Source organism: Pelodiscus sinensis, chromosome 4, assembly GCF_052426305.1.
Source record: "Pelodiscus sinensis isolate ZL-2025 chromosome 4, ASM5242630v1, whole genome shotgun sequence".
In the NCBI taxonomy this organism is placed as follows: domain Eukaryota; kingdom Metazoa; phylum Chordata; order Testudines; family Trionychidae; genus Pelodiscus; species Pelodiscus sinensis.
The window spans coordinates 99957536-99980637 of NC_143055.1; the positions used below are offsets into that span (position 1 = coordinate 99957536).

Consider the following 23102-nt stretch of genomic DNA (forward strand, 5'->3'; position numbering starts at 1 on the left):
CGCGTCTCAGCTGGTTTGCCCCTCTCTCTCTAATGGGCTTACGGGGCTGAAACAAGCGTCGCTGGATCAGAACATCCCTGGATTTCCCGACCCTGATCTCGTGGTTCCGTCCAGTCTGGGACTGAGCCCTGACGGCTGCAATTTGCGGTGGGGGGGAAGGAAGTTCCCCTCACGCCGCCGCTCCCCCCACCCGCCACCGCCCTAAGGTCCCGCCCGTCTCTCTGCAGCCAAACTTTCAGCCAATAGGAGCCCGCCCTTTCCCAGCCAGCTGCTACAGCCTCTGCCCAGCGGCTGCTGGAAGCTTGCAGCCGCCTGACTCCTCCCCTCTCCTTGGGGGGACTCCTGCAACCGGCGCCTCGCTGCCCCCTCCCCCAGCTCCTGCCCTTTGCAATGAAGGCCCCCGTGAACTCTTCTCCTCCGTAGCAGGCGGCGGCCCGGGGCAGTGCAAAATGCTGGGCATGTACGTGCCGGACAGGTTTGCCCTGAAGTCGTCTCAAGTGCAGGACGGGATGGGGCTCTACACGGCCCGCAGAGTGAGAAAGGTGGGTGAGCGCTGGGCAAGACGGGGAGAGCAGGGGGCCGTGCACTGGCGGGGAGAGGGGGGTGCATTGCAGCAGGCAGCGGTGCAGCTTGCAAGCCCGCTCCGGCCGCCTCCCACGCGCTGAGTTTCCCACATGCGGGCTTCTCCCGACAGCGCCTGCCACGTAGGACAGGAGCTCGCGGCGGCGCGCGCCGTCTCCTCTCGCTGCCGGCAGCGCTCTAGTGCCGAGTGAAGCCCAGCCCTCCCCCTTCTCCTGCGGTGGCGCTCCCTTCCCTCCCGTCCGCCTTGCAGCGGGCAGCCTCTGGTTGCAAGGAAGAAGCCCCCCCCCCCCCAGCGTTGCGTGTTCTGGGGGGTCTTTCATGGAACCAGTAGACTAGGACTGACACCGTGATCAGCGACCCCCCCCCCCCCAAAAAAAAGGCACCGTCCCCTAGGGGAGTGGTTAGCCCAGCGAGGCAGCCACCTGTACATACCCAAGCAAAGCGCGGGCTAATCATGTGCATAGGGCGGGGTTGTAGGAGGGTTTAATTTTGAGGGCGTTTAAAAGTTTTTAAAACCCAGGTAGTGCCTGCCCTATTTCTCCATTTCCTTTCAGACACAAATATGCCTCCCTCCTCACCAAACTCCTGCTGCTTTCTCACTTTGAACAGAATAAGTTGAATTTGCTTTGCAGAATAACGAAACTGGTTGCAAAAGCCCAGCTGAGATCTCCATTTCAGTGCAAGTCCTTTTTATTCAAAACAGGTCACCCATCCTGACAGATGACAATGACGTTGAGATTGTGGATAATCAAGAGAATTTTCAATTATCCAGAGTCTTCCATAATATTTAGGTAGTTGAAGTGGTACAGAACTAAAAAGAGCAATCCCACATTAAATTAAACTTCAGTTTTTGTGGGGTTTTTTTACTCTTCTTTGGGGACTCTGTTCCATTTTTGGGTCTTATTAGTTTGAGGGAGGTGCTATTTGGACTGTTTTGTGGTGTGTGCAATTCACCTTACCCTTTGAGTACAGTGTAATTCATCAAAATTATTTCCTATTTTAATAGTCATTACAATTTTGGACCAATTTCTGCTTCTCTTAAGTATGTGTGAAACTGGTAAGGGGGGAAAAAGGCAACCTGCCTATGCTAACTGCCAGAATTTCTCCATATTGTGTTGGTAGATGTCATGAAGTGGTGCTATTATACAGTGTCTTTCTTCCAAGTACTTTTTCTTAGAATGGCAGCAAATATTCAATGTTAGGAAGACATGCTAAATATTGCTATTAGTTATAACAACAAGGAGGAGTCCCATGTCACTTAAGTGACAATCCTTGATTTTGCTGAAGCTCTTTGAAAAAGCTTAGTTGTGTTATGCATGGCTCTAAGTAAAGGTATCTTCGTGAGCAGCAGGCCTTGCTCTCTTCCTTGAACTTTGGAAACCAGTGTTACTTCTTGGGAACCAAAAATTGGTTTATGGCTGAGATTCCTGAAGGAGGGAATTGGCCTGCATGCTGTTTGTGACCACCTCTGTTCTGGTGAACATGTGTAAATAAAATAAATTGTTCATAGGATGTAACAGGACTCCTTGTCACTGGGATGCCTACCTCAAAGGGGGGGAATAATAGTAATTATGCTATATTCTAGTCATGTAGTGGCCACAAAAGAAATTCTATTAACAGTTTTGCAGTAGTCTTATATTTAGGAGAAGGTGCAGAATGTGAAATGAGATGTATATTCCAGAGTAGCAAATTCTGTAGCGTACTCTGTGGTGTCAAACAACTTAACTGTCTTTCTTGTGGTTAAAATACTTCTTTAAGATGTCCTTATGTTGCCATTAGTATTGCTAACTTCAGTTGCTCAAAAATAACAAGGCAGGTTCCTCAATAACAGATTTTTTAAACAAAAGTAATCAATTTTCTTTCCTTTTTGATTTGCTTCTGTGTTTGAGCCTTTAGGTTTCACTAAGGCAGGGGTGGGCAAAATATGGCCGATGGGCCAGATTCAGCCCGCCAAATATTCAGATCTGGCCTGCCACAGTACTTTTGGCTGCCAATGTCTTGTGGGTCAACAGGACCCTTAGGTAATGCCACTCAAAGTGGATGGCTGCTGGGCCCAGCAGAGAGTTTGTGTGGTACATGCCCCTCAGGGGCAGGTTTTCACATACTGAACCTGCCCCCAGCACAATCCTTGTAGCTCCCATTGGCTAGAAACTGTTCAGTGGGAGCTGCCTGGGCTGTGCTATTGGGTGTGTGCAGCATATGGAAACGCACACTCTGGCCCCAGCAGCCAGATGCTTTGAGTGGCATGTGGGGCATGGCAGGCGGGGAGCCTGCCTGAAGGTGCCACCGGGCTGCTTATCCAGGAGTCATCTACAGTAAGTATATGCTGGCCACAGCCTGCATCTGACACCTCACCCCCTCCTATACCATAACTCCCTGCCCCAAGTCACAATCCAAACTCTCTGCTCCCCGCTCTTCCACCCCTGCCCCAGATTTCAGTCCCCTCCTTTCCTGGGTCAGGACTCAAGCCCTCTGCACTGCCTTCTACGTCCCTCCTGCAGGTCAGAATTAGGGATGTTAAATTGTGGGTAATCTGCTAATTGAGTAATCGAGGGAATTTCTGCAACTAGTCAGTAAGGGGGAAAACTGCAGAGACACAGTGGGGTTAGTGGCTCGCTCCTGGCCCCCCTTGCTGCGCCCCTGGGCTCATTGCTTAACCTTCACAGTTACACACAAGGTTCCTCTCTCCACTGTCTCTATCAGAGGCAGCAGTGCTGCGGTGGGAGGGGGTGGAGAAGGGAGGCAGGCAGGAGACAGTGTCATGTGGAGATGATTTTTTTCTTCAGAGCCAGTTCCCTGTGAGTACTGGCTCCTGCCTGCCTCCCCACGCTGTTGCCTCTGATACAGAGGCAGCAGAGGATGGGGGGGCAGGTAGCTTAGCAGGGCCTGGTGTTCATGGGGAACTACCTCCTGTGGAGCGGCTCCCCCTCCATGTAAACGCTGACCATTTCAGCAGTTACACATTTACAAAAACACATGTTTTTTAATCTCTCTAGTTTTTTGTTGCCAAACCTGGGTGTTTTTCCCTGGCAAAAGTCGCATGGCTACGTGAGCTAGGGATGTAAGCGACTAGTTGAATAGTTTAGGCTTATCAGGTAGTTGAGTCATTACTTGACTACTCTTTTCCCCTCCCCTTGCTGCCTCTTAGTAGAGACACCACGGTGGGGGGGGAAGGGGAGCAGGAGATGGGTGCTGGTGGGAACCGGCTTTGGAGTCAGTTCCCCCCAGCACCATTTCCAGGGGGGCAGGGAAGAGTGAGGTGCAACGAGGACTCGGCGGGAGGCAGGAATTAGCAGACCTGCGCTGGGTCCCCTACCGCTGTGGCCAGCTCTGCTTTATAAATGTAGTAAGAGCCACCTTATGGAGATAAGTAGAGTAAGGCTGTTAAATTTAGATTAATCATCTAATCGATTAGTCAATATATTTTTATCGACTATTTGATTAGTCAATAAGTGTCTCTGGCTCTTGCTACATTTCAAAGGAGGAAGCTCTGTGGGGAGCACAGGTGCTTTGCTTTTGAAATATACAGGAGCCCCAGGAGGGCTCTTGTACATTTCAAAAGCAGGGAGCATGGTGCTAGTGGTGGACTGTTTGAGACCCCAGGCACCCTGCAGCACTTCTGCTTTTGCAATGTAGCAAGACCCCGGCTCTTGTTACATTTCAGAGGCGGAAACACTGCCAGTTCCCTGCTGTACCCCTGCCCCTTGTCCCCACAGAGATGGTTCTGGGGGAACTGGCTTTTAAGCCAGCTTCCCCCAGCACTGGATCCTGCTCCCCCACTTGCTGCCTCTTTCTGATAGAAGCAGTAAGGAGATGGGGGGGGGGAAGCAATTTGTCAAGTCACTAGTCAACTATCCGATAAGCATTTGCTTATTGGATAGTTGACTAGTTACTTCCATCCCTAAAGTAGAGCCCTGTAAATCCACAGATATCAGCCTCATCCACATCCACAGATGTGGTACCTGTGGATAGAAAGCGATCTGCAGCTCATTTTTGTGGATACAGATACAAATTTTTATTCTAGAATCCTGCAACTTTGTGGATATCCACAGGTATCTGCATCTGTGGATGTCAGTATGGATATCTGTGGCTCATTAATGCAGATACAGATGTGGATACAAATTTTGTATCTGTGCAGAGCTCTAGAGACAAGTGAGGTGTGGAGAATATGGACCCTCACAATATCATCTTTACACAGTTTCTTTTAGGGCCTGCCTGTGTGTACATCTAGTCACCATCTCATCACTTTCTTTGGCTTCAGTCCTTTTGTTTTGTTGCTCTCTCTCTTCCTGCTCTCATAGTGACTTTTCTTTACACAGGAGTCTGCCCTTACCCTCCTCCCTGTGCCCTCACTCTCCTCTTCATAATCTCTCTTCAACATCGCATTTGCCTTGCTTGCCACTGCTGCTTTCTTTTCTACTGTTGTCCATTCCTCTTACTCCCAGCTTTTATTCTAAAATACCAGAATTTTCATGGCTTGCCTGCTGTGTTATCTCTTTCCTTCTCTTGTATACTTAACCTTCACCCATCCTTTCCCTGGACTCTTCCTTTCTCTGTTATCTTGTGTTCTGTGCATGTCTTCTGCCCTGCGTGGGCTACCTTTACTGCCAGTTACAGAGCTGTGGGTGGGTGGGTGGGGGGTTGGTGGTAGGAGTTATTAGGCACTGCTGGACTGCTTTTGCAGGTGTTGTTGGATGGGCCAGTGAGAAATGGAGAAATAGGCAGAACCATGATTCCCCTTCCCTCACAATTCTCTCCGCAGCAGAAATAAGATAATATAAAATGAGAAGTAATCTACTACCAGAGAAGGACTATCACTGACTACTTTACCTCTGGATCGAGAGAAAAGCCAGGGAACTAATTGTGTCCATCACAGTTTACACTCTGGGGGTATGTCTACACAGTTTACACTCTGGGGGTATATTCCTTTCAGGAGGAATAATGGTAGTTCAAATTAGAAGTTTTATTTCGAACTACCTAGCCCGTGCCGCATATAGCTGCGGGCAGGTAGTTCGAACTACGGGGCATTTAAGAATGGCGGCGCCCATGAACACGCAAATGAAGTCCAGGATATTTAAATCCCGGGCTTCATTTGCAAGTTCGAATGCCTACATTAGCCACCCTAGTTCAAACTAGGGTGGCAGTGTAAACATACCCTAGGCTACTCCTGGGACAGTGCAGCTATGCAATGTTAAGAGCTAGGTGGTATTATTGAACACTTCCCTTTACTTGGCAGCAGCTTCCAAAGTTACAGTCCCATCTTTGAATAAAATAGTTCTGTGGCATCTTAAAGAGTAAGGGTGCATCTACACTGCACTGTAACTCGAAATAAGATGCGCATGGGATAGCTATTTCAGGATACTCTGATATCTGATGAATTGGCTTTTACTCTCAAAAGCTTGATCCCAAATAAATGTTGTTCTTTCTAAGTGATTTTTATCCATGAAACCTTAAGTCCCAGAAATTCTGCTACTCTTTAAGGTGCCACAGGAGTCCTTGTTAGTCTGTTATCTGCAAAAACAACACAACTACCCTGCTGAGACTTAATCCCATCTTTGTTATAAATTCTTTTGGCTGGTGAGCTTTGAAAATCTCTGTTCAGGACCCTCCAAAGTTATGGAGCTATACAGATGTTTATCAGAAATAACCAAAATAATCCATATGTTTACATCAGGGGAGGAAGTATATTTTAATATGTTAGCAAACTAACTAATGTAAACAAAGCAGTTACAGTTTTAACATGATTTGGTTGGTGGCGTAAATCATTACCTCATCCAGCAAACACAGGTTAAAACTACAGCTGCCTTGTCTACACTGGAATTTTAACATGTTTGCCAACACATTTTCCCCAAGTGATGACAAGGTCTAATTGTATGTAATATTGTGATTACTGGTATGAAGGTTTAGGAATATGTCTTCTAGAACGATTGTACTATATTGTGTGTAAAGGAGAATCTGGCAATATGTTGTTTTTGCTTATAGCAGGACTACTAGTTTGGAAAAAAGAAGATTAAGGCGGGACATGATAGCGGTTTTCAAATATCTAAAAGGGTGTCACAAGGAGGAAGGAGAAAATTTGTTCCTCTTGGTTTCTGAGGACAGGACAAGGAGTAATGGGCTTAAAGTGCAGCAGGGGAGGTTTAGATTGGACATTAGGAAAAAATTCCTAACTGTCAGGGTGGTCAAATATTGGAATAAATTGCCAAGGGAGGTGGTGGAATCTCCCTCTCTGGAGATATTTAAGAACAGGTTAGATAGACATCTGTCAGGGATGGTGTAGGTGGAGCTTGGTCCTGCCTTGAGGGCGGGGGGCTGGACTCGATGACCTCTTGAGGTCCCTTCCAGTCCTATTATTCTATGATTCTATGATTCTACTCAACTTTGGAAGCCGTGGGGGCCACAATGATACTCAAAGCACATGCTGAGGGCCGCAATTTAAATGTGGTTGCATATACATGCAAATATATATATGCAAACAGCTTCTTTCACACTGATGAGCATGAATACAAAGATTAAGACAAAACTACACAATACATAAGCCCTATTTAATATCAGCAGAATTGACTTAATAAAATGCAATATTTACCCAATTTCCACCCATATGACAGCACTTTTAATGAGCGATGACAGTCCAGGAATTTAACTACTAAAAAGCATATCAACAGAAAACCATTATATTGACTATTTTTTGGCTTTGGCTCCCACCCGCGGGCCATGTGTTGAGCCCCGCGTAAATCCAAACCACACCGCAGGCCGCAAACAAACGGGCCGTGGGCCGCATGTGGTCTGCGGGCAACGTGTTGAGTAGCTTCTGGCTTACTTTCACAAGTTTGTTCCCGTAACCTTAATAGCTAAGAAGACACTATTTAAAGTGCACTCATACATAAAATACTTAGATATTTAATTGGGTTATGTTAATAAATTTTTACCTCCTGATTAAATCTGCGCTTTAGATTTCTGTAGCTGTTTTATCCAGTTTAAAGTAGGGATGTAATAATGTAGTCAATTAACCAATAAGCAAAAACTTATAGGTTAATCCTATAGACTACATGCATTTTCCCCCCCACCCCATCGCCAGTAACTTTTTAGCAGGCTAGCCAGCGGACATGCTCAGTCCTGGGTCACGCCAGTTCCAGAACCTACCCCAGCTTTGGCTCTGCATTTAAAGTGTATTAGGAGCCAGGCAGGCAGCTCAGCTCAGTTCCAGTATGAGGCAGCAGTGTGGGGTGACAGGCAGCCAGTCCACAAGGGGAGCTGGTTTTTAAACTGGCTCCCCTCACAAATCAGCTCCCACTTGGCATCCCACGCTGCTGCCTCTGATACAAAGGCAGCAGCACAGAGTTGCAGGCTGGCTCCTCACTGGCTGCCAGCTCCACCCCTGGGAACTATAGATTAGTCGAGTAACCGATAAGAATTCATGAGGTTACTTGACTAGTCAAGTAACCAATATTTAGCATCCCTAGTTTAAAGAATAAACAGTGTATCAGGGATACAGTGGTAGCCAGTGAATAGAAATGAATTGAAAATAGTTGACTTATTGACTGGCCTCCACGCATTGCTACCCTTACTGCTTTAGTGTATGACTATTAAAAGATGGGGGAATATTAAATGCTCATTGAGAAATGAAAAATGAGAGTTATATGCTAAAAAGTAGTTTTCAGACAATCCTTTAGAGAAGAACCATAAACAATATGATATAAACAGTTGCTAATTTGCTGGGGATTCAGTGTAAAAAAGGAAAGGACTGGATAATTCTATTTAATTAAAAACAGAATCCCTTATTCGTTGTCTTTATAGTTAGAGTGTAAAGACAACTAACTTCTGATCAGTTTAGCTGCACGTAGCAATACAGCGCCTTTTTCATGCAATCACCTGTGGCTATTGTACTTCCGCAATCACCCTGTTTCTAGTCTCCTCCCTTTCTCATTTTTACTTATGTGCATCAAACCTAATCAGTCTAGACTTCAGCCTATGCTGCTGCTTCCACAAAGTTGTTACCATAAATGCTCACTCTTCCCTCCTAGAGGATTGAGCCTTGTCCATTATTTGGTGGGAAGGAGGAATAGATATCCTTTGCAACTTGGATATTTCTTGTCTATCTGTTGCATCTGACTAAGTGGGTCTTTGCCCACGAAAGCTTATGCTCCAACACTTCAGTTAGTCTATAAGGTGCCACAGGACTCTTCGCTGCTTTTGCAGATTCAGACTAACACGGCTACCCCTCTGATACTTGTCTACACTCCCTTCAATGGCCGAGTACAAAAAGGTACAGTAGATTTTCATGTTAGGGAAGAGTAAGTCCATCTTGCAGAAGGAGGAGACAAGGGGAATGCTCTCCCCTCTCTGTATCTCTAGTAGGAGCTCTTGAATGCTGGAATGCATGTTGGTGTTCTCTTGGAAAGATGGGAGAGAAGGAGCCACAAACAGCTCTATTAGCTTGGGTCTTGATCTTGTAAAAACAAACAAACCCCCAAACTGTAGAAGCTGCATCATGTCTTTAATTGAACCAGTGCAAGTTTGTGTGTGGATGTTCCCATGTCAGTTTAAACCTAGTTTATATCACTTTAGGTGGAACTACTTGAGTAAAGTTAAGCATCTACATAAAACTTTGCTGGATTGGGACCTTGATGCTGTCTGTTATAAAGATGTTAAGGACTAGTCGACTATCTGATATGCATTTGCTGTCGACTAGTCGATTTCCCACCCCCTTGCTGCCTCTATCAGATAGGGGCAGCAAAGGGCATGACGGGGGGGGGGGGGGGAAGAAGGGGTACTTCAAAGTGGTAGCACCAGACAGTTGAACCGGGGATCAGCTGTATGGCAGTGCCACTTTGAAACCTCAAGGCAGCATTTCAAAGGGGCGGTCGCTGCACAGCTGACCTGCAGCGCAGCTGTGCTGCGCTGCCCCTTTAAAACGCTGAAGTGCCATGGAGTCCAGGGTCAGCTGGGGACTCCCCAGCTAACCTTGGGTTCAGAGCAGCATTTCCCCAGACCTCCGGAGTCAGCTCTGAGTCTCCTGCTGACCCTAGGCTCCATGGCTTTGAAATGTTAGCGGGACTTCCTGCTGGCCCCGGACTGCATGCGCAATTCTGCATTCCCTCCAGCGGGGGCTCTTGTACATTTCAAAGGAGGAACGCGAAAGTGTCCATCGACTACTCGACTAGTCAATTAACCACACTTTAACATCCTCAGTATGTTACAGCAGAAGTTTTTGGTATTTGTCAGTTCACATGTGTATCTTTCTTTTAACTTACCCTCTTAGTTTATAAAACCCGTCTTTGGACCCCGCTGAGTCACAGTTAACTGTACAAGAGAGGACTACTTAACTAATTGCATGGGCATTCCATTCCACCGGAAGCATGGCTACTTAAAAGAATTTTGAGGGACAAGGTGTTATGTAATATGGAAATGTAAAATTTAGATGTTTCTTATGAATTACAAATCTTCTTCATCATTTTATACTGGTGAACTTATCGCTTTTTTTTCCTTGCTCTTTCCAACAAGCCTTGTCTCTGAGATTTCCTTGTTTTTCCACCTGTTGGCCTTCTGTGAGTTTGTCTAGGGAAATTTCAGAGCATGTTGTAATTATGTAAATAAAACAAATCTGTCCTGTGAATTTCAGCCTCTTTCAAAATACAAACAAAATATTTGTCAAGTGGAGGATATATGTGGTAGGGGAAATTGTTTTAAAAATCAGTGTCACAAAATATGAAAGGAAAAAGCCCAAACATACTAGCTAGCATAATAGTGTTTAGACATTATATAATAATGTGATAGCCTTACTTAAATTTAAAAAATGGCGTATGAACTTGAAGATTTAGCTGTCCAGCTGTCAACTGCAACTCTGTGTACTATGTGTGCTCCTTAAGAGCATGGAAGGGTGAGCAAATAAAATTGTCCTCTTGTTCTGAAGCAAAAGGTAATAACAAAAGACTGTAGTTTAGTAACTCGTGAATTTTTTGTGTAATCATCATTTAGGGTGAAAAATTTGGCCCATTTGCAGGGGAGAAGCGAATGCCTCAAGAACTGGATGAAAACACAGACTGCAGACTGATGTGGGAGGTGAGAGCTATGGGTAGGGTGACCATATATCCCTATGCCGAATACTGGACACCTGGTAAAATTGCTTGGACTGATTGCCGTTCAACTTTAAGTCAGAACTATGTGGTACAAATGTTCAAAATAACATTAAGTTGACTGAGCATCCATTAAAAAGACATCCTGCATTATTATAACTAAAATGGTAAAAAATTAAAAATATATACTTGCAATTAAGTGGTTACTGCTCTTTAGAAGTGCCTGTCTTGTCCTCATCTTCCTGTCCTCCGCAGTGTGGGCTGGTAGTTTGAGGGGGAGCTGCAGGAATCGGGACGGGGGCTGTGTGTGTGGGGGAAGCTGCAAGAGTTAGGGCTGGGAATGTGGGGGGGAGAGCAGGAGGCTGGGTGGGGGTGCAGGAATCAGGGTAGGAGGGTCGGTGTGTATGGGAATGCAGGAGGCTGGAGTACAGGTGCAGGAGTCAGGACGGGGATTGAGAGTGAGGGGAGAATATGGGGGAGCTCTGGAGCTGGGTTCCCCACCTTACCTGCTGTAGTGCATGCCAGGAATAGCACATAGGCTGCCTAGTTCACGGGCTCTGTCCCAACCAGCTCTTTAAACAGTTGGCCTCTGCTGTGCAACATATGGGACAATTTGCCTGGTTTTTTTTGTATTGTTTTTTTTTAAAGGATACTTCTTCCAGAGAGCTTAAATGAAGGACCGTCCTATTAAAAACAGGACAGATGGTCACCCCAGCTATGGGGCCGATCCTGCAGACACTGTCATAGTGTTTGCTACTATGAGTATTCCAAAAGGCATTGTATCTAGTAGAAAGCATCTGCAGAATTAGGCTTTTAATTGCATCGTGTTTTTGGTAACTTAGACTCTTGATACCCCAGGCAGAAGTTTTTATAGAGTCTAACAACAATATAAATCCTGCTAAATTTGTATGAACCTAAGAATGAAAATAATTACAGTCTATGCTGAAGAATATGAAAAACAAAAAAAGTAAACCTGTGAAAAGCTGAGTAACACTTGAAGCCTTTTTTTTTTTTTTTTTTTTTTTAAAGAAAGTAATTTAGTAATAAAGTTAAGAAAAATGGTGGTTATTTATTATGAATTTGTGCTTCTTTAAGAATTGAGCATATTGCAATGAAAGAGATTAACACAATTATATTAGGGAGCTTTGTGACATGGTCATTAGGTTTGAGATACCTAGAACTAGTTTCTGTATTTGATAGTGTTTGAAAACTTTTCCAAACAAGGTTGCAATCTAACATGGTTGTAAGGATAAGGAAAGGAACTGGTGAAAGGCCTAAAAACTGCAGAAGGGAAGAAGCAGTGGCTGCATGGCACAGTCTCCTCAGACTTGGAGAAGATCTGTGGGGGACTGATGAAAGGGAAGAGCTATGGAACAGCTGTTCTGTGACATGCTCCCGTCAAGATCCCATCTTACTTTTATACTGCACTTTCCACTTTCAAGCTGTCTTAAGCAAAAATATTTGAAAACAGTATTATTAACAAGTCTGGATTTTTTTTTCTAAATCTTCTTTGTAAGATTTTGGGTACTGAGTTATGTGGGTGACTACTATTTTCTTGTAATGATAATTGCAACGCAATGAATTGCTTTATGATATTCCATCAGAACAGAAATCTGAACTGCAGGCAGACTCACCAGGGCACCGGTTTTCAGTTTCACTCTGTGCTTCAATTCCACAGATTGAAGTAGTACTCAGTTAGGCCCTGATCTTGTGAACAGATTCCTCAAGGCAGAACCTCTTACCCATATGCAGCCCTAATGAAGCTAACAATGTCAACAGGGCTTTGTGATACCTAAGGAGAAGTTAAATTTGGTTGGCACAGATCCAATCATATTCCCAGAGCTTTTACCAAGAAAATTTAGCCAACTAAAAAAACTTGCACGAGAATTCCTGCTGTTTAGTGCTTATTAGTCTGTGACTTTCATCTTGTTCCCTGTTAGTGCCCCTCAAAGTGACAGTGTGGCTGCTTCCTGCTTGAATATTTCCTTGACAGCCATTTATATGGAGAGAATTCTTTAAAATATGAGTGATTTTAAAAATAAATCCTTTTATGCACTAGAAATAGTGGTTGTAAACTCGGCTTCTTTAACCTCCTTTTAAGAAATGTATAGCCATAATCAGTTTAAAATTTTAAAAGTGGGGTTGACTGAGGTAGGCAAAACAGTTTATGTGAAGTTTAAAAACTTCTTATCACTAACTTTGTTCATTATTTGGAATTTTTAATGCCCCCAAATTCCCTATTTTATTTTTCTCAGCATAGCAGGCAAAATTCACTTCTAAATGAAAATATGACTTTGCACGTAGAAGTTGTGAGGTCGTATCTAGCATAAGTATTATGGCTGGCTTGTGTCTGAAGATGGGGAAGGATAGAACAACACAGACATGATTTTTACATTAATTTTCATCCTGTGAGTTTAGAGGTATAAAGTCATGGGCCTGCCCCCTTGAGTGCCACCCAAGGATCCTGTAAATGGTCACTACTTGCTTTACCTCCTCTGACTCCTCGGTTCATTTCTCTGGGACATCTTGGTGCTCCCTGCACCCACCCAGCACCTTCTTTGCCCTTACCTTAGGGCTTCAACCTACCAGTCCTAGCAACTAGCCATGAGTTCTCTCTAGCTTCCCTGGTTGGCAGCATTGCTCTGTCCAGGGTGCTGGTTCTCCTTTCTCTTGGTAGGAGCCTGATTTACCTCCCTCCCCCCTTTCAAACTCTAGCAGCTACTGAAGCTGCTCTGTCCAGCAGCTCTTCTTAGGCCCTGATTGGCTTCTCCTCTCTGCTTTTCTGATTGATTGCCTCCTGCGTAGTCCCTGAACACAGTAATGGCCATACTGGGTCACACTAACGGTCCATCTAGCCCGGTATCCTGTCTGCTGACAGTGGCCAGTGCCAGATGCCCCAGAGGGAGGGAACACAACAGGTAATCATCACATGATCCCTCACTTGTCACCTATTCCGAGACAAACAGAGGCTAGGGACACCATTCCTACCCATCCTGGCTAATAGGATTCTCTTAACCTCTTAGAGCAGGGGTCTCAAAATCCTGGCCCCTTGGGCCATTCTTGGCTGGAGTAATTGTGAATCTGGGACTCATGGCGGGCCACGGGTGCCTGTCTATTACTGGCTCACAAGTCCCGTTCCTTTCTGCCACTGCTACGTCTGCTCCCCCCATTCCACCCCTTCCGTGAGGAGGCAGCTTTGGGGATTACCGTGGGGCCTGGCGCTGCACTGTGGCAGTGATCGCACTCCCTTTGGATTCCCTGAAATGATGGGTGCCATGGGGAAGCAATGTGCACTGGACTAGTGCACTTGCTCCACTTCCCCACAGTGCTTGTCACCACAGAAGGTGCAGGCATGTGTGACCTTTGCTGCTGCATGGTGCCAGGCCCCCCGGTAATCCTCAAAGTTGTATGCTCAGGGACGGGGTGCCATTGGGGGGAGAGGATGGCGTGATGGTGGGACTTGGGGGGCCAGTAATGGACAAGGCCCCCCACCCCAGCCTGCAAGGAGTTCTGGACTGGATTGCACAATCACTCTGGACAGGGATGTCTCCACGGGCTAAGAGTTTGAGACCCCTGCTTTTGAGCCAAATGTGAATCAGGTACCTCATCACAGTTACTGTCACTTGTTTATTAGGTGGTTGCAGATAAAACATCCCATTTCCCAGCATGTATTCAAAGAATTGTCTGTGGACTTAGTACAAGGGAAATATATATTTTAAAATCATCTACTGTTAACGTAGCCAGACTTCGTACACAGTGTAACCTGGTCTCACCACAACCAAACTATCTGTAAAAGTATAAATCAAATTCTGTATAGCTAAACAACATGTGAAAGAATGCTAAAAGAGAGTCTCATTATATCCCAAATCAATATCAGTCTAGTGGTGTGGAAACAGAAAAAGGTTCATGGTTGGATAGTTTATTCAAGCTTGTGAAGGCCCTCTCCACTGACTAGTCCTCATTTTGATTAGCTATGGGAGAGCATATGCAGTGTAAGCACTCCGACTGGGGAAGCACAACTGCGACTTCTTTTGAGTTGTTTCCTTATTCCAGGAGGGCACCTGGTAGTTGTGGGATGTCATGGCAATTGGCTTGATTTCATTGGCCTTTGCCCTTTTTAAAAAAAAATGCATTTGATGTTATTTACATGCTGAACGCCCTACTGTAGTATCCATATGTTATTTTTTCACAGCATTTCTATAGATTACCTTCAATCAAAATGATATAATTGCTGAGGTAAACTTTAGAACATGTTTGGTAGGTTAAGGCACTGAGATGAAGGCCTACTAACTTAGGTTGCTCTTGGAGTGCAATAATCTTTGACAGTGTCTTGTTGCTGATGTCTAGATTGAATATCTGTACTTGAAAGCAGCAAAAAAAAAAAAAAAAGCACTTTTATTCACTGACCACATTAAGATGACTCCCTTGACAGCAAACCAGAAAATCAGGGTGGGGTTTTTTTTTTGGGGGGGGGGGGGGCGGGAGGGGAGGGGGGGCTTGTGAGCAGTTCTGAAACCATTGCATACATCTTACTCCAAGATGCTCAAAACTATGCTGAAAAGATTCCTGCATGCCAAATGTTATGACTTCCTGAATGTTTGAACCCAGGCATTTCATGTTTACTCAAGTTGATCTCAATATAATTCTATAATATAATTTTAATCATGCTGACTGGTCTTAAGTAGAAAATTGGGGCCAGGAAAGTAAAAAGCAGCTGAACCGTCCAAATAGATAGTTAGTCCAAAAATTCCTCAGGGCATTTATTATAGCTTGCTAAGTTAATTGCAATTTACTTAAACCAAATGTAATGCCTATGCACCACTGGTCTCCAACCCTTTTACACCCAAGAACACTTTTTAAATGTCAGAGCAAGCCAAGATCTACCCCATCCCTTCCCCAAAACTCCACCCCTTCCTTGAGGCCCCACCCTCTGTTCCCCATCTCTCCATCATTTGCTGTCCCCAGCCCTTACACACTCTCACTGGGTTGAGACAGGAGGTACGGGCTCTGGGGTGGAAATGAAGGATTTGGGTGTGGGAAGGGATGAGAGGTGCAAGTTATGGGATGGAATTTGGGTGCAGGAGGAGGTGGCGAAAGGGGATTCTGGCTCATGGAGGGGGTCCCAGGCTGGAGAGAGTTAGGGTCATATGGATGATTGGGGTGCTGAGCAAGCTGCAGGCTTGTGGATGTGGGGGTGCAGGAGTTGGGCTGTATGAGGGGCTCAGGACAGGGAGGCTGGGAGCATGAGGGGCTCAGGGCACAGATTTGCAGTGTGTGGATGCTGCATGAGTGTTGTGGCAGAAGATGGGATGTGGGGGTACAGGAGTTTGGGGATGTGAGATGCTCAGGACAGAGGGTTCTGGTGTATGACAGGCTCAGGGTTGGGGATGGGGTGCAGGAGTGTTCTGATGCTGTGGCTAGATGGGGGCTTGTTGGCCAGGCTTTGTTTTTAAATAAAATATTATGTCAAACACACCATGTTTCAGTATTGTCTTTATTTATGAGAGGAGTGGGGAACCTGTTTTGGGTCAGACGTTACTGACCCACAGAAAAATCATCCGGGGACCACACAAGTGAGATGCAAAAAACAACCCCTCCAAAAACCCCCAAGACTCACTGATGTGGCCCCCCTACTGAGATACCTCACTGCCCTGGCACTCCAGCCCCATGTGAGAGAGGATAGGTAGGACTGAGGTTCAGATCAGATTAACTTTCTGGGGTTCCAGGATTATTGGAATTTGTGGGCCCCTCTAAACTCTGAGATGGGGCCAAAAATGAGGGATCCAGTGTGTGGGACAGGGCTGCCAGTGAGTGGGATTAAGGATAGGGGTGCAGAATCTGGGTGGAAAATAGGGTACAGGAGCAAGCTGAGAGTAGGTGTCTGGCCAGGAGGGAGGGGGCAGGAGCTGGGTGCTGGTGGGGGTCTGGCCAGGGGGCAGGTTGCAGGTGGGGGCCTGGGCAGGGTACTCATGGGGGTCTGGGCAGAGTGCTGTTGGAGGAGAGAGAGGGGAGGTCTTGCCAGGGGACAGGGACAGCTCAGCCAGTACCTGGGGATCCTGTGGTGCATGTTGCTCTTCCTCTCCCCAGAACAGCCAGAACGCTTCCTAAGAAGTTGGATCTGGAGTGTGGCTGGGGAATTCCTTCCCTGAGCTGCATGCTATCCTTCCTGCATGGAGTGTGGGGAGAGGGTCCCGTAGCTGTGTGCCAGCTCCACTTCTCAGGAAGCATGTGTGCTGCTCCTCCCCTCCCCACAACAGCCAGCGTGCTCCCTGAGAAGTGGGAGCTGGTGCACAGCTGGGGACTTCTCCTCCCCCTCGCCCCCAGCACAGGAAGGAAGTCCCCAGCTGCGTACTAGATCTGGTTTTTCAGGAAGTGTGCTGGCTGTTTTGGGGAGGAGAGGAGAGTTAGCGCACTTTCAGAGACACTGGATCTGGCGTGCAGCTGGGGATTCCCCCTTCCCCCCCCCCTCCCCCCACCTGCAAGAAGCTGGTGCTACCTCCATTTTCCCAGAAGGTAGGGCCAGTGCAGGCTCCTTCTTGGGGGGTAAAGGGGAAGTGTGGGGGGGAGGGGGAGGCTGGAACACCTCACGATTGACTGGTTGTGCCCCCAAAATTGACCAGTCGATCACGATCAATTGGTTGGTGACTATGGCTATACACATTATACACATAGCAATCAAAAGGCTATGTTTTTTTGGAGAGGACACCTTTACACATGAGATTAAGAAAATGCTCTACTTTTTTCATAGATGACATAAATATATATATTAACAGAATGTTTTCTCATGGTACCATGTGGTCATAGCTTCAATTTAGTGGAATTTTTTTTTAGAAGTCAGTGGAAATGTAGTTTTTCAGCTGGGCTCACCTGGAAAAAAATATACCATCTGGATTTCCATTTGTGCACCATATCTGTGACGTGGTTGGTGCTTGATCTATGATGGGAATGACATTTTGAATGAAGCTTCAAGGGGTAGCTGAGTTGGCCTTTCTTTAGGGAATGAGTGGTGGTTTGGTGGTTTTTTTTTTGTTTTATTTTTTTTTGTTTAAAGAGGTGACATGAGACAGAATTGTACTTCCTTTCTACTTTTGCCTTTGTAAAACATAACACTTAAAAGAAGACTTCCGTGCTCTGGTGATCTGCTGTAATTTTGTTAACTAAGGATCTGAGTAGGAATGTGATAGTGTACATTTTTAAATGGTTAACCAATGAGCTTGGACTCATCAGTTAACCTTCATGATTACATACAAGACACCCCCTCAACCCACAGTGCTGCTGCTTCTGTATCCGAGGCAGCAGAATGGGGAGGGGAGCAGGCCGGAGCTGGTGCTCGCAGGGAGCTGGCTTTTAAGTAGGCATTGGCTGCAGGCAGGGCGGGGAGGAGGGGGAACCGGGAGCGGATGTGTGGGGAGTCAGCTTTTAATCAGACTCCCTGTGTTACTGGAGCCCAAGGTGCTGCTTGTCTCCATCCCATCTCCCCCATGTTTACACACACAAAAACAAATTTTAATATCCCTAGTTCTGAGATTGTCAATATTTGTGATTGTTCTATCTAGCAGAATGACTTTATTCTGCCTGTAGTTCCTGAGCGACTTGTACTTTTCTGAAGAAGTCAAACATGTTGGGCTCATCTACACTGGCCCCTTTTCCGGAAGGGGCATGGAAATTTCATGAGTCGTAGTAGGGAAATGCGCGGGGGATTTAAATATCCCCCGCGGCATTTAAATAAAAATGTCCGCCGCTTTTTTCCGGCTTTTAAAAAAGCCGGAAAAGAGCGTCTACACTGGCCCCGATCCTCCGGAAAAAGTGCCCTTTTCCGGAGGATCTTTGAACTAGGAATAAGATCCTCCGGAAAAGCACTTTTTCCGGAGGATCGGGGCCAGTGTAGACGCTCTTTTCCGGCTTTTTTAAAAGCCGGAAAAAAGCGGCGGACATTTTTATTTAAATGCCGCGGGGGATATTTAAATCCCCCGCGCATTTCTCTACTACGACTCATGAAATTTACATGCCCCTTCCGGAAAAGGGGCCAGTGTAGACGTAGCCTTACATTTTTTCATTCAAGAAACTCTAGGGGATTGATACAAGAGCCTACTGGATTCAGCTCTCAAATTCGGCTCAGTAAGGGCTACAGCTTGCAATTTATTATTGAAGAGTTATGGGTGTGAAAAAATGTAGGGTAGGTAACCAAGTAGTTAGTTGTATGTTTTTGAAATTATTTTTGAAACATTTTTCTCTAAGGTTATCAGTCTCTTGGATTAACTGCATGTTATACTAATTTTTGATGATCATCTGTGAAAGAAAGCTTTATTCTCATAATTTTTAGGGCTATCCAAATGCTCTTATGGAATAATATGTATATGTTAAAGACCATCTATTTTATTTATAATGTAATTGAAAGCATGGCGGTTTTAAATTTTTTCCTTTATTTGCCAAAATTAAAAATAAAGGCAGTACAGAATACTCTTTGGGTATCGTATTATTTTACATAACTTTTTACCTCGGGGCAACTTTAATGTAACTCCAACTATTTATTGTTTTCTGCAGGCAATTTGGAGTAGAGTGAAGGTGTCCTCAATTGTTTCTCATTTTCCCCAAATCAAGCAAATGGATTTTCATTTTGAGTTATGTTGGAATGTGGAAAGCATTGTCTTTGTATTGATTTTTGGCAAACATTAATGTAGAAGGAACTGGAGAGACTTAAAATCCTTTCCAAATTTCCCTACATAAACCATGAAGAAATGTTGGTCAGGGTAAGGGTGCACCTAATATACTGTTAGCAATGAACATTATATATTTCAGGTTTAGCTTCTGTATGTCTGCCAAGATAATGATGTGAATTCTATATGAGAAGAGCAGACGTGCTGGAAATCAGTCTTTTTATGGGAGCTATGTCTTATATTTATTTATATTAGAGAATGAAAAGAGCTTTTGTTTCTACTACTTATTCTCATCACTGTTGCCTTGACAAACTGGTTATAGTTATAAAACCTGATTTTTATTGACTTTGGTAGGCTTTGGATCTGGTCCATGATATTTCTGTTCAAGGTATGAGAAGTTGAAAGATGTTTTAATTAATGTTTGGTAGAATTAGATTATCTTTCTTGGTAGTCAGAAATCTGAGCTGGAATTGGAGAAGTGCCTTTTATACACAATGCAACAACGTGCAATGTTTCTGAGATTTCTGTGGGGGGGGGGGAGAAGAATCTTAAACGGCGTCTTGTATTTTCTTGTCCAGAACATTAACCCCTGCAATGTCAATAAAATGGGATTCAGAAGCATAGGGTGCAGTTCTTCTGTGGCATGATGGAATGTTCTTTCGATGCTTTTATTCTTTAGAGAATTTTTATGTTTAGGGCATCTTCTAAAGTGATTTGATTTAATGGCTCTGCAGGCAACTTTGCTTACTTCTCTTTTCAAAAATATTCCTTATCTAATGGTTTTCCTTGCTATTTTCACAATCGTTGACATGAATGTGCATATCTATATTTAAAATTACTCCACCACATTCACTGTGGGTTTTTTTCTTTAACCCCCTACTCCTGATTTTTATTTAAAGTTTCAAATTTTGGCATAAACTTGGGATCTTCTAGAAATACTTTTCAGTGAGGTTTTATGGCCATCCTAATTGGACCAGTAATTTTTCTTATCACAATTTTCATCAATTACTTAGTTTAGATTAATGTATTTTATTAACTCTTTATTTTAAGCTAGTTTTTTTTTTAATCACTCTTACTCATTGACTTCAGTGGCCTTTGAAACAGGCTGGTTGAGTAGCACCTTGTCTCACATTGAGTTTTATGTTATTTTTGTGGGATTACTCTAGGACAGTGGCTCCCGATGTTTTTGAGGCCACAGACCCCTTTTCAATCATTAACATTTTATGGACCCTCCCCCCCCCGCACCCGAAACAGTATAGCTGTCTGTGTCTGCAGCCTGCATGTCCCTCAGCCCGCGCTGCCCCTCGGCCCGCTGGGGAAGCAGCACGAGCTGAAGGACATGCCGGCAGCCAGCATGTCCTTCAACCCACGTTGCTTCCTCCAACCCATGGAGCCTCTCAGCCGAGCCATGGGAAGCAACGTGGGTTGAAGGACATGCTGGCTGTGCGAGGCTCCGTGCAGACCCCGTACAGTAAGCTCCGGGCCATAGGTTGGGAACCACTGCTCTAGGATGAGGTGTAGCTTGAGATGCGTGAAGATGGTAGAATTAAGTCCTTAATTATTACACTTCTTTAAAATGTTTTAAAATGGCTTTAAAAATCAGGAGTTGATTGCGTTCAGTGTTAGAAGGCCAATTTAGACTTTGTTGTAGTTAGAGCCCTGTGCAAACAGAAACCACAGATTGAATGGAAGCTGATTTGTTTCTCAGGGCTCTACTCCCAGGAGATGCTGCAGCCAAAGGAGAGGAATGTGATGCTGTTGTTCCTAGGAGCTGTTCCTGCCCTGCTCCAGCAGCTCCATCTGGCGGTGTGGCTGAAGCATCTTCAGCCCTGGCTCCCTGGGGCAGCAGCACCATTTTCTTCTTCTCTGGCTGCAGTGTCTCCTGAGAGTTGAGCCCTACAGATCAGCAGATACCGTTTCTATCCATGGATATCTGCATCTGTATCTGCATTAAGGATGTGAATGACTAGTCAACTATCCGATAAGCAAATGCTTCTCGTATAGTTGACACACTAGTCATTCTTTCCCCGCCCCTCCCCCCCCACCCACTTGTTGCCTTTATCACAAAAAGGCAGCGGGTGGGGGGAGGGGAAGAGGAAGGGTAAGGCGTGGGAGGGAGAGGAAGGGGGTACTTCAAAGCAGCACTGTGGAGCCTGGGGTCTGCTGCTTTGAAACACTGCATGCAGCCCGGGGTCAGCTGGGGACTCCCCTGCTGACGCTGGGCTCCCTGCAGTGCTGCCACTTTGAAATGCCGCGGGGAACACAGGGTCAACAGCGGACTGCTTGAGTCTCCTGCTGGCCTCGTGCTCCCCGCAGCGCTTTCGCCTTTGAAGTGTAACAACACCCTGGGGCTGTTGCTACATTTCAAAGGCGGAGACGCCCTTATCAACTAATTGACGAGTTGATGCAAATTGTGACTCTTCTGTTAGCCAATTCATCTAAATTTAACATCCATAATCTTCACAGGGCTCTAGATATAGTAGATCATACAGTACATTAATGTGGATTTTTATAAATCTTTACCTTTCTGTGGAGAAGAATCAGTAAGATATTCATAGAAATCTGAGAATTAGCTTGAAGAGAAATTAAAATGGTCACATTTAAAACTGAGAGAATTCATCCTTCCAAAAGGGTCAAATATCTGTATAGTGTTGCATCGTAAGAATTCATTAATATCAGAAGCTGGAGTCTTATGGATGGGAAGCAGTGAGGATTAGAATATCTCATGTATTGTGGAGGAAAAATGAATGGTGAGAAATGTCATCGAGATGCCTTTGCTTCTCAATTGACAAGCAAACCAAGAATTGCTGGATCAGTTGACCCCAAGTTTACCTTTACTTGATAGGATTTAAAGTTGCTATAGGAGATATTAGGCTAAGTCCTGATCCTGCAATGAATTCTTTGTACAAAGGTGTCTTGTTGTTATAGCTGCCTCATACTATCAACAATAAACCAGATCTTGCTGTTGACATGGAAATATAGGTCTCTTCATTCTCACTTAATGAAACCTCTGAAAATAGTCTCTGTAACCTAACTAATTTGTTGACTGCATACAATGCAGAAAACCATCTGCTTATTGTCAGAAGAGGTATGTTGTGTTTTTCTTCCCTGCCATGTGCACACGGAACCATATTTGCATTTGAGCTTATGCATATTTAAATAGTGCAGCCGAATGCTTGACAAAGTCAAATACATTTTTTAAAAAACGGGAGGTAATTTCATTCGAGGTTTAAGAATGCCATCTTGCAAATGGGCTGGGCCATCCCATGGAAAGACATTAAAAGCAGCTTGGGCATTATAATGTAGCTCTTTGAAGAATTACATCTCATAGCTTGCAAGGTTGCTGAAAATGTGTTTTCTAATCTATTTCTTATAGTGATACTGTGATTTAGGGATGTAAAATCCCATTTAATTGGGTAACTGGGTAAAGGGGGATGGGCGGAAGGGCCACTCCAGATGTGGGCAGGGGCTTCTTGCGGTAGCTGGTAGCTGGAGCTGCTTCAGCCCCCACCAGTTAACTGGAACCTGTAAGTCTCACCCGGTAAGGGTGAGGCTAACTGGTTAACAATTCATATCTCGACTATGATTGAAACACTGTTACAGGATTCAGTGACCTCCGTCTTAGTCAGAAGGCAAAAACTCTCCTATATGGGATCCCCATAAGTCTCCGTTATTTCATTTATTGTAACAGAAATTGGACTGAATTAACTCAGTAATGTGTTTGACACCATTGTGTTAAAGCTCAAGAAGATATTTTCCCATTTTACTCAATATTTAAAAGGGGTCT

The 23102-nt window shown here is 44.9% G+C and overlaps 1 protein-coding gene across 8 annotated transcripts in view; it reads left to right on the forward strand.

The window, feature by feature from the left end:
• Positions 1–268: 268 nt before the first annotated feature.
• The window catches only part of PRDM5 (PR/SET domain 5), a 149667-nt gene continuing 126833 nt past the window's right edge, over positions 269–23102 (forward strand). For 3 of the 8 annotated variants that reach the window (XM_089778013.1, XM_014574834.4, XM_075929820.2), the window contains exons 1-2: positions 304–542; positions 10561–10644. In XM_089778013.1, coding sequence (XP_089634139.1) covers positions 450–542; positions 10561–10644 — 177 coding nt within the window. In that variant the 5' untranslated portion in view covers positions 304–449. Of the gene's footprint in view, positions 543–10560; positions 10645–23102 lie in introns of all 8 variants that reach the window. The other 5 variants (XM_014574835.4, XM_014574836.4, XM_006125581.5 and 2 more) reach the window with 3 other exon arrangements.